The following is an 11,600-nucleotide window of genomic DNA, read 5'->3' on the forward strand; positions in this document are numbered from 1 at the left end:
CCACTGAGAGCAGGGCATTATCCGAGCAGGAGCCCAAGCGTAGATTAGCGCATCCTGACAGCTCACGGTCGGGATTAAAGCAAACCTTTGTGAAACACCCCTAATTTACACTCAACTTCATGTTCATTTGAACAAACTCAAACAACACAAAATCTACTTACCCTCACTTGCTCAACCTAGGTTATCGTGCCGATGCTAATAGCAGCTCCCAAACCAAACAACAATGGTTCTACGTGTTCTTGGTCTCTCTGAGGTATTCATTAGCTAGAAGGGAAGACGGCGAAGGGGAACTCACAGTGCGTTATGTCCGGAGGCCCATAGGGGTCCGACAGGTACACGTTGGTGGGCTTGCCGACCTTCAGGTAGACCACGTCCGAGGTGTTCTTCAGTATGGCCACCGCCTCCTCATGGGACACCTCCTCCAGGGTGTAGTTGTTTACCTGTGTGTGTGTGTGTGTGTGTGTGTGTGTGTGTGTGTGTGTGTGTGTGTGTGTGTGTGTGTGTGTGTGTGTGTGTACCCCACCGGGACAGATAGAGAGAGAGAGAGAATAAGAGAGAGAGAGAGAGAGAGAGAGAGAGAGAGAGAGAGAGAGAGAGAGAGAAAGAGATAAAGAGATTAAGAGGGCAACAAAGACAGAGAGACGGTCGATTGTTGATGACTTGTTAAAAAGCCAACCTATTGTTGCTCATACACTCCTTCCTGTTGCTGTGCCCTCCCTCCCTCCCACACACTCCTTTACTCCCACTCCTTCACTCCCTTCCTCCGCCCTCCCACTCCCTCCCCTCCCTGTATGCCGGCTAACCAGATTATGACAGATGGGCTTGGGGAGGGCTGCACGACGGTGGGACAGGAGGTAATTAAATTAGGCGCTGGTATAACAAGAAGGCGCCCCGCCGAAGAGGTGCCCTAATAGCTGAGGAGCCAGCTGAGCTTTACCGACATGACAAAGCAGGAAGGCATGGGCGCTCTCTGCCGTCGCATGCCTCACAGGTGCATCGGAGGTGGCTCGGTCTCACAAGAGGTTTGGATAAGTGGCTAAGCAAGTGGGCGAGGTTACTGACTGAAAAAAAAATGGTAAAAATTGACAGCTCATAATTATATTCATATCATAAAGTCACACTGCATAAATTTAGCTAACTTCACGCAAAACAAATCGAATAATGGGAAGCTGCGGGACACTGTTGATCATCGGACAGAACCTTTTGCGTTTGAGCTTGGTTTGGGATATTTATCCTTATAGGCCTGCTTAGGATGAGGAATTTTGTTTAAAGTGGAAAGCTCTTAAATTATAGATTTTTCGACCAATCAGATCACTCAGAAAATAATATTTCTCTTTTCAACCTATCATATCGCATCATTTTGGACAAATCAGAACGCTTGAAAAACATTTATTTGGATTAGTATCATTATAGGCCTGCTTAGGGTGAGGAGTTTTGTTTAAAGGGGTCCTGTGAAGCCCTTCGAGCCTGAGACGGCTGGTGTAGCGTTCTGTTTTTCTGAGTTCAGTGGTCGGCGGTGGATCCCTCACCATAAGCAGCCGGTCCCCCACTTGTAGCCGGGTGTCCTTCTGGGCCGCTCCCCCGTCGATGATCTTGGTGACGTAGATGCTGTTGTCTCCGGGGATGTGCTGGTTTCCGACCCCGCCCGCTATGCTGAACCCCAGCCCTGTGTGTATGGAAAAGATTAGCTTAGCATGCAAGGTAGCATGTGCATAGCCATGGAGCCCAGCATGGTCCCCAGGCCATGTAGCATCCCCCCCTTGTTAGAACAGTTTTGGCTAGCTGGATGCCAATAGCAAGAGGCAGAATTTGTGGAAGCCTCTAACTCAACATAATTCTTTATCTATACACGATTTTTCCTTAAAAGTCACATGAGGTTTTATTATTTTTAACTTTAGTTCAAATTAGAATTATTTCAAAACACAATATCGATTCAATTCACCTTATGCGGTGCTAACTGTTTATAAAAAACACCATTAGCAAAGAAATTGCTGAGTTGTAATATTTGTAATTTGATTTGAATGTTGCGGTCGGACTCATTTCAACTTATTTATACTTTACCTAATTAATCTATCAATTCCTAATTCATCTTCATCTATAAATCAATTGCAACCCTTCACAATTTGCTAATGGCAGATTTCAAAATCACCATTTAGATTAATACACATTTAATTGAGCAGCCTTACTAACCGCCACTAGCCCCGCCCCCCCTCCCGACAGCCCCTCCCACCTTTGGGTCCCTTGATGAGCTTGATCTCCAGGATGGTCTCCAGCATGGGCCGGCGGCGCCGCACGTACAGCCGCACGATGGAGCCCGCCACCTTCAGGGCCTCCACGGCCTTACTGTGGGACACCTCCCACACGTCCGAGTCATTCACCCGCAGGATGCAGTCGTTCACCCTGGGGAGCAAGGGGAGGAAGTGAGACGGGTGGCCGCCCACCATCCACCGGTAGCGACATGGATAGGTAGGTTGGAAACGCACACTTATCTACACGCGCGCCCCCGCTGCAGTATCTACTCAGAAGGGGGGGTACTTCAAATAAAATCAGCACTCAGTTGAGAAGTGGACTTTTCAATACTTATTAAAATCAGCACTCGCTTTAGAAGTGCTGTTTTTCAATATTTATGCAAGATTAAGGGTTCCCTGTGGAGCTTTCCACTAGATTTTCTGATAACTTTCCTGTGAAAGCAGAACAGACATGGGCACAGGGCACATCGGCTTCTGCATAGATGCTAAGTCTGCTTCAGGACGCAGGTTTGCAATGAACCACTGCTTCTCTACTGGGAAACGTTCATGTGTGACTAAGTGTGTGTGTGTGTGTGTGTGTGTGTGTATTTGTGTGTGTGTGTGGTTGTGTGTGTATGTGTGTGCATAAATGTGTGTGTAGGTGTGTGTGTGTGTGTGTGTGTGTGTGTGTGGTGAGAGGCAGAGGGAGGCAGCGTTTGAATTCCCAGAGGTTAGGGATACAACATCCATGCCCTAACACTCAAGGACACACAACCCCTTGAGGCCCTGCAGTGGAGCCAGCTGGGACCCGACACACACACACACACACACACACACACACACACACACACAAACACACACACACACACACACACACGCACAGAGACAAAAGTGGCAACAGACACAAACTAAGTGGCAAGCAGAGCGAAATAATCGGAATACTTACACACTTATGAAGCTTAACTCAAGTTTCATAACGCTCTTAACTTTCTTCATCATAACTAAGGATCACTTTGTAATTTGTCTCCCTCGTCTCAGCCATTTATACTATGATGACCATGCAGCTGGTTCAATATAGCCATGAACATCTGGCAAAATGATTTTGTAGTTTGTAAGCAAGGCTGGACTAATTTGCAGGATGATTGATCACTTGACTGTAAAATGAACTTAAAATCAGTAAAAAATAATATGATGATAGAACACAATGTTGGTCTTAAAGAACTTAACTAATTTGTTGCCCTTTCTAAATTAGAAACAAACATTAAAAAAAATATATATATAATCACGGCATAAATCGTGTGATAATGTGATTTCAGGGCACTCAGGGTCACCTTACAATGCAGGGCCAAAACATCCCTTCAGTGAAATAATTAAAAATGAGTGTAAACAGGACAGCAATGACAACATAAACAACAGGTGGCCAACACAAGGAGCTCATTTTGGACCCTGTTTGCTTTAAGACGTTGGGCTGACTCAGGACACATCTGTCTACTCTAAGACCCTCCACCCAGAGCCGGACCAGGACCAGACTTACCGCAGGCGCCCGTCCTCCGAGGCCGCCCCCCCTGGGATGATCTTGGTGATGAAGATGCCCGGGTCATCTCCGATGTGGGGGTTGTCCGTCCCACCGGCGATGCTGAAGCCAAGGCCTGAGTTGCCCTGGGTGGGTCCACACACAACGTTAGTTTTGGGGGAGCCGCTGGGAAGGCGATGGTGGGCATTTCAAACCAGAGAACCGCATCGTTTGGACCGACTCACTGAAGCTAACCTTAACCCGAGTACGTCTTAAGACTTTCATAAAGAGCTAGCAAATTCTTTAACACCCTTTTAAAATAGATTAACAACCATTTACATTTACATTTAGGGCATTTAGCAGACGCTTTTATCCAAAGTGACTTACAATAAGTGCATTTGTTACAATAAGTACATTTGTCATAAGAAGTGAAACAATATATCGCTGTCGGTACAGTAAAGATGTTCATAGAACCAAGTGCAAGTATTACAATCGCTAGGCTAACCCATTCCCCGTGTAAAGCAATGATAGCAGCTACTGTAGATGCTACACAATTAAGTACCTTGAATAAGTGCAATGTAAAAGTGCCAGGACGTACAACATTCAATGGTGGCTGTGCATTGGTTTATCAACCAAACGCTTTTGTTTGAGTCAAGCACAAGGGGATACTCTTAAATACTCTTAATCATAAAGTGCTGATATGATTGAGTAACACGGTGAGGAACTGGGTGTGTTCTGGTTTTCTATGGGGAACGGGTTCTGGCTCATCATCACCGTCAGCGAAAACGCCCGGCCCTTATAATGGCTATATCACTAAACCTGACAGTCTGATGAGTCTACTGGCCAAAAGAGCTGTCAGTCCTCTGGAAGAGCGGGGCTACAGCCTCATCAGAGTGCTGTCAAAGAGGATCCCACCCACACGCCCCTCTCGCATGAAAAGAGACGCGCGGCGTGATTAAAGCCCTGACTGAGGGGTAGCGAGGCATCTCTTGATAAGGAAAACCTTAATCCACCAAGCCAGCCCCCCAGAGGCTCCCCGTGGCGGTAGTACTGTAATACCGCAGCGTCAGAAACCGCTGGCAAGGCCTGCTGGCGACACGGACACTGATACAGGCCATCCTGGACCCATACACACACAGGACCACGGGCTCACGTTTTACACCACTGAGAAGGAATACAAAAGCAAAGAAATCTGCAGTTCTCCTCTGTATGGCTCATCATAGACACGGACACGAGTCAGGGTTGTGTTGTGTTTTTTTTATGAATAATATCCACGTGCAGGCTTCCCTGGTTGGCTAAATATCAGCCCACCGCCTTCGGTGGTGCTGACCTTTGTTGGTGGCTCTGTTTTGCAGTTTTGCAGTCTCTGGCTCGCCATCATCCTATTGGATCCTTCAAGACGATGCCCTAACCGAACACGATGTTAGTCTTAATGTCGAAACTGTATAGATAATGTTGAGATTCTTCAAATACCACAGGCTCCAGTACTGCTAATGGCGCGTCATTTCATTTTTAGCATACGAGCTAGCTGCTGTAAGCCATGAATAAGTTATACAACTAATTATGCTGTCATTCAGATTCGAGGTGAACGACAGGGAACATGCCGTTAAAAAATCTGACCATGAAGTTCCCGCCACCAAGCTGATGATGGACTATGTCTGTTATGCCCACACATCGTGTGAACCAACCAATCAGAATCCCTTCCTTTCGTGTATTGCGTTTGACTTGATGAACAGGTGAGCTTGAACAACGAAAACAAATCATGTTTGTCAGGAAAGGGGTGCTTGCAGTGTCTGCGATGGTACTCACCCGCTCCAGTGTGATCTCCTCAAACTCATATTCAATCTCTGTCCCATTGAGCTGAAGAAAGAAACACATTGCATTAGCTGACAACATAGCTGGCTCTATCTGTATTTCGATGATATCTGAGCTATGAATAATAGAAAACAGTAAAAATACCTAGTAAAAATGTATAGATTCCTATTATTTTGTTAACATTGTAAACAATTTGTTTAAATGTCAAAACATCATCATTGAGTATCCATTACGGCACCAATAATCAAATTAACATTTCACAGTCATTCCAAGATTCTGGTCATTAACTTTAGACGTTCACCCTAGTAGAATAACTCAACACCCCCGAAATGTATTTATCCGTTAAAATTATTGATCAAATAGCGAGCTATTCCTGCGGCGTTGCGAGCCAGCCAGACACAGTGGGAGGCTTGGAGTGGGGGTGGAGGGTTGCCTGTATATTTTGCTGCGATGATTAATTAGCAATAGGCGCTTCCTTCCCATTAGGCATTCACACAGGAACAGCGATGTCGCAGGACGGATGCTTGGCGCGGCCGACACTCATGCTATAAGGCCCCCGCTGGCGGAAGTTTGTGATTCATACCGTCATTTACATAATTTAGTGAGCGCTAAAACGGCAACATATACAGTCGAAAAGACAATGATGGTGCCGTGCGATTAATGAATTCATTCATTATGTTTAACCTTTGGAACGCCACACTGTCATCGTGGGGCAACATCTGATACTTAATATACATAACATATATTAAAGCATATATTAAATTGCTTCACGCTAGGTGGGCACATTTAGTTTGGAACTGTATCTACATTTGAGTACATGCTATTAGATAATATATAATATCCTCATCCTCATCTTCAATCCGCTGATCCAGGGTCGGGTTGACCAAATTGTAATAATAATAATAATAATAATGCATTTTATTTATGGGCGCCTTTCTTGACCCTCAAGGTCACCTTACAAAATCAACCATTCATAATAGCAAACAAAAAACAACAACAACAACATAATAAAACAGTGTACAAGAGAAAAAACAGGGTGTTCATTCTAGTCCCAAAAATGTAACTGACTTAAAGGGAGTAGGCTTGGCTGAATAGATACGTTTTCAGGTGAGATTTGAAAGTGATAATGGAACTGGAGTGTTGGATGTCATGAGGCAGAGAGTTCCAGAGGTGGGGGGCTGAGCAACTGAATGCTCTTGACCCCATGGTAACCAGGCGAGCTGGTGGGAGGGTGAGCTGGATGGAGGAAGACGATCAGAGTGAACAGGTGGGTGTCCTGATAGTGAGGAGCTCGGTAAGACACTGAGGGGCAAGATTGTTGATGGCCTTGAAAGTGAGAAACAGGATCTTGTAAATGATGCGATATTTGATGGGGAGCCAATGGAGTTGCTGCAGGACAGGTGTTATGTGACTGATGGAGGGGGTTTAAGTAATGATACGGGCTGCAGAGTTTTGTACCAGTTGTAATTTATCAATATGTTATATTTTCTTTACATTCATTGGAACGTAAAAAGGTATGTATACCACAGATACACACACACACACACACACACTGCTGACAGTTAATAGAGGCGTCTGATTTCCAGCACATGATGACAGTGTCTCAGTGAATCTCAAGCAGCACCTGTCAGTGTTACGTGTTGACGGAACAGACTGGACATGATGGCAGCCACTCTCGTCTGTGCTCGCCATGTTTTCTCTATTTTTATTTTGTTATTCGTCCCTCGTAATTGCTTCCGTGGCGCCGTGCATTTGTTTTGATGGGGAGTGGGCGAAGGGTCTTTGAAAAACTATGGATGGGTCTTTTATTCATGATAACCCATCCATTATTTAGCACGGTGACCCCGTTTGTTTTTTTGAACATGAACATGTTGTGTGTAACGTGGTTGTCATCATAAAAAACGTCAAAACGATTCTCTCCCCCAGTTGCCCACACAATGGGATTTAGGCATGGGGAAATGGACTAGGGATGTTTCATATACAACTAATGATAACTAGAACAAGACTAATATTGATCATGTTAATGAAGCTACTCACATATGGTACCGACTCCAGGGTGTCCGTGTTGACTACAATTGGGGCGGGGCTTGCCTGAGAGAGAGAGAGAGAAAGAAAGAAAGAAAGAGAGAGAGAGGTCGATAAGCCACTGCAAGAAGTGTCAGTGACGACAGCAAAGTGCCCGGGCCAACTCCTGTCCTACTTTCCATGCATGGACAAAAGGAAAGTGGGATGGAGGGGCTGAAAGAGACATCTTCTGGATCATGCTGCCATGACCTGCATCATCAACAATTCAACAGTCCTCCATTTTTCTGGACGGCAGCACCACAAACACCATCCCCTGTCTCAAAAGGCAGTCTTGACTCTGGACAGGAAGGGGGAAGGCGGGGCTGTGGAGGTCACAGGTCACCCGCTGTGTGAGCATTACCTCAGTGTATCAACACATACACAGTGATACGGAGGCAGATTTAAATGGGTGATATTATGCCACCAGGTGTGAGTGGGATAAGTTATTACAAGCCACTTGAAAATCGGCCTTTCCCATGTGTTTGAGTGACATCACAAGTGGGAGTGTCCACCTAGATGTGTGCTGGATGGATCAATCTACCAGCCTAGCCAGTGGACTGTAGCACACGTTGCTTATCTATCCATCACACAACTAGGTGGACACACCCGGTGATATCATATCACCCCTGTAACAGTTTGTTTGCAGGTTATTTAGATGTACAGGAGTGGTTTCCATACGGGAAAAAAACAACTACAAACATCTAATCTGAAATGGCATCTGCAAACTAAGTCAAAGCGCTGAGCTCGTGGCTTTCCCTACTTTGCGTTGCGCGCGAGACTGAATAATGCATGATTACCAATCAGCTTTGCATATCAGACACCCGGGCGGCTGCTGATTGCACCACTGGGTGCATCATACGAGTTCAGCCGTATTGACGCAGCGTTTACGGCGTAAATAAATCTGTCTGGCGCCGGCGACGGCGGCCCCGTGTACGAGATGAAGCCACCGTGACCCGATGCATGGACCGGATGTGTTCAAACCCCCTCCAAAACAGATGGGTCAACACATTGCTCCCGTGAGAACCAGAGGATGTGTGTTTGTCGGCCGCACACAAACTGCCATCCGTCTCCACGTTGGCGGTTAGAAGATGTAAGAGCTGTTATTCAAGAGTCATTTGTTGGGAAAGCCGTTGCCATCCGTCAGCTATTAGTGGGTGAGGCGCGCTGTGAGATTATCTGTCTCTCTCCTGCCCTCTCTCTTTTTTAAAACTCCTTTGTGGCTCAAATGGTAGAGCTTGCATAAGGTTAGGGGTTTTAGTTCCATCGGGCCAACTAGAAATATAGGCCCTCTTCGGATTGTAATACACTCTAGGTAAAAGGGTCTTATACCATGAGGGACTAAAAGTCCACCAAATGGCCCTAACCAAACTCAGCCAAACATATGCAAATAACACAATCAAGAAGAGGCTGAGCAGAAGGAAACACACATCAGAGAAGGCAGTGCACTAGAAACTATTGACCTGTAGTAACAGCCGTTCCATGGGGATACATGTCAGACGTGGGTGAAGACTGGTCCGCAAGCTTTCTCCTCTCCCGATTATTAAAAGCATAACTCATCACTGCGATGATGGTGGGCTTCATCGCAGTGGGAGAAAAGCCCTGCACATGTGTAGAACGTTATCGACTCCATCAGCCTCTCTGCCTTTATGAAGATGATTTTAGGGATCGTGGATTGTGAAGAATTGTGCTGACCGAAGCCATAGCACAGCTCTTGCATCGACTGTGCTTTAGGACGGGACAATGGACGTCCACGGCACCAAGGGTAACCGTTTGTTAGACAGAGAGTACCTTGGGAGAAGAGAAGAATCATCGATTTTGTAGTTGTAGCGTCATCTGGAAGTGAAGTAGGGGATATGAAAATGACTTATTCCCTTGAGGTATGACCGTCAAGCCCTGTTGATCTGTGCTTAGAGCACAGATCATCATATTGTTCCTGGGAAAATGTTTAATAAATTACAAGCCGCACTGGATTGGGCGGTGAAAACATGAGGCCAATGTCACGCTGTATATTCACATTGTTTCTCTGTTTTTTTGGTTCAGTTGTTTTAAAGGAATTTGCAGTTTCAGCTTTATGAGTAACTCACTCACAAAATTCCCAGTCGGGCAAGAGCTGGCAAAAAAATGAAGATTGAAATTTTAAAGCAGGCAATAAGAGCTTATTAAACCTGAAGTGATCATAAGATACGGGAGAAGAAATGCGCCAGTGTAACTATGAATGCTGATGAATTGTCATCAGATAAGGCCGAGACGTGGGCCGTGGGTGAGCCGTTCACACACCTTCGTGAGGATCGGGAGGTGTGACCTGACTGACTGGGTGGATTTACAACAGTAGTGTTGACGGGCGTCTCAGCGACACCCCTGGGGGGGGGGCGGGGGGGAGCTGAGAGTGGGTCAATGATTGAAGGTGAAACGCTGTTTGTGAGGAGAATAATCAAGTGGATTTACTCCCAATGCACGTTTGTTGTTTCCTGACAAGAGTACGATTACAGTAATAATACGACTTGAGTTATAATGTGCAATGTTCAACAACGTAGTAGTCGCAGACAGACGGGCATGCTATCGTATCCAATTATGGAATGGAATAATGGAAATAGCGTGGTGTTGTCCTGGCCCAAATAGACCAATCGTACGCGGAGGATGCGCAGTGTGGGAGGAGCTAAGTGAGAGGTCAACATTGGTATGATGGTGAGGAGGCTGTCACATTATCCATTCTGCTTTAATGTATCTCAGACCACTAGAAAGAAGAACAAGGTTACCCTGGAAAAGTAGTCCCATCTTCGACTTTCTATATTTAAATGTTTGGCAAAACGAAGCGTTTTTGATGTGATGTACTTCATTCTGCCAATTAAAATGCACACACACACACACACACACACACACACACAACCATACACACACAAAAATGAATTCCATTTGCACACACACACACACACACACACACACACACACACACACACGTACACACACACACACGTACACAAGTACACACGCACACACACACACACACAGACACAGCAGTGACACTGTGGTTTGGTGCATGGAGATGTAATGGGCATTCGACTGAGTGCATTAATGACATTCTCAGCTGTACCCGGGATCATATCTGCGCCTGCCCCCCCGGACGATGGCGTCGTCTGAAACGTGACAAGATTGGCGTGCACGTGAAAGCGCCTGTGAGGCTCTGGCACTGCCACTCCCACAGAGAGAGGCAGAGTGAGAGAGAGTTGTGTCTCGACGGCAACTCACAACATATTTTATTAAAAGGAAAGGAAAGGCCATCATTTATTCAACCCACAGAACGGGAGGGGGGGAAAAAGACATGAAATGGAATCAAACAGACGGTAAAGTGACAGGGACGGGCATCTTTAGAAGGGTGAATGTCTATGTTAAAAGTGTGCGCTCCCGTTCGCTCCATGCCGTTTGGGTTATTCTACTATTCTAAGTACAGTCGGTTGATATCTGCATGAGCAGACGTCAACCATCGCGATGTACAAAAGACAATACAATAAAATGCATACGTCCGCTGGCGTCGTGGCATCGCTCAGAAGGACGTCCGCGAGCTGTCTGCTCCGTCTCTATTCATCTATTGTATTCTATCCGTTTAGTGCTGGTCGGCTATGTTGATTTATTTTTTGCTCAATAATTCAAAGGAGCCGGCATAGTGAAAGTATAGTGGCCTGATAAATGAAATCTGCCCATCAATATTTCACCAGCATCATTCTTATAAATATCCACACAGCAAACGCTGGCATTTGATGGGTCCTGTTGAATTTTATGCTCAAAAGTTCTACTAATGTACTACAGATTTTTGCGTGTCTTCTTCATTTGTTTCTCAAAGAACCCTTGTTTAAGTGTGATAAAATGGAACACAATTAAATCCTTGAACAGTGAAATATATCAACCAAAACCTAAACATCAAACATAAGAAGAGATGAAAATGCCATAAGCAACACTCTCTCCTCTGTCCATCTATGAGAGAT

General features: G+C 45.6%; 1 protein-coding gene across 2 annotated transcripts in view; it reads right to left on the reverse strand.

Moving 5' to 3' along the window:
* dlg2 (discs, large homolog 2) overlaps positions 1–11,600 on the reverse strand; it is a gene marked incomplete at its 5' end in the record, with an annotated part of 78,239 nt that overhangs the window by 23,832 nt on the left and 42,807 nt on the right. For both annotated transcript variants that reach the window (XM_079738536.1, XM_079738537.1), the window contains 6 exons: positions 296–440; positions 1,530–1,666; positions 2,231–2,400; positions 3,763–3,887; positions 5,551–5,601; positions 7,594–7,647. In XM_079738536.1, the coding sequence (XP_079594662.1) occupies positions 296–440; positions 1,530–1,666; positions 2,231–2,400; positions 3,763–3,887; positions 5,551–5,601; positions 7,594–7,647 (682 nt within the window). The remainder of the gene's footprint in view (positions 1–295; positions 441–1,529; positions 1,667–2,230; positions 2,401–3,762; positions 3,888–5,550; positions 5,602–7,593; positions 7,648–11,600) is intronic.

Source organism: Pollachius pollachius (genome assembly GCF_949987615.1).
Source record: "Pollachius pollachius genome assembly, chromosome: 6".
In the NCBI taxonomy this organism is placed as follows: Eukaryota; Metazoa; Chordata; class Actinopteri; order Gadiformes; family Gadidae; genus Pollachius; species Pollachius pollachius.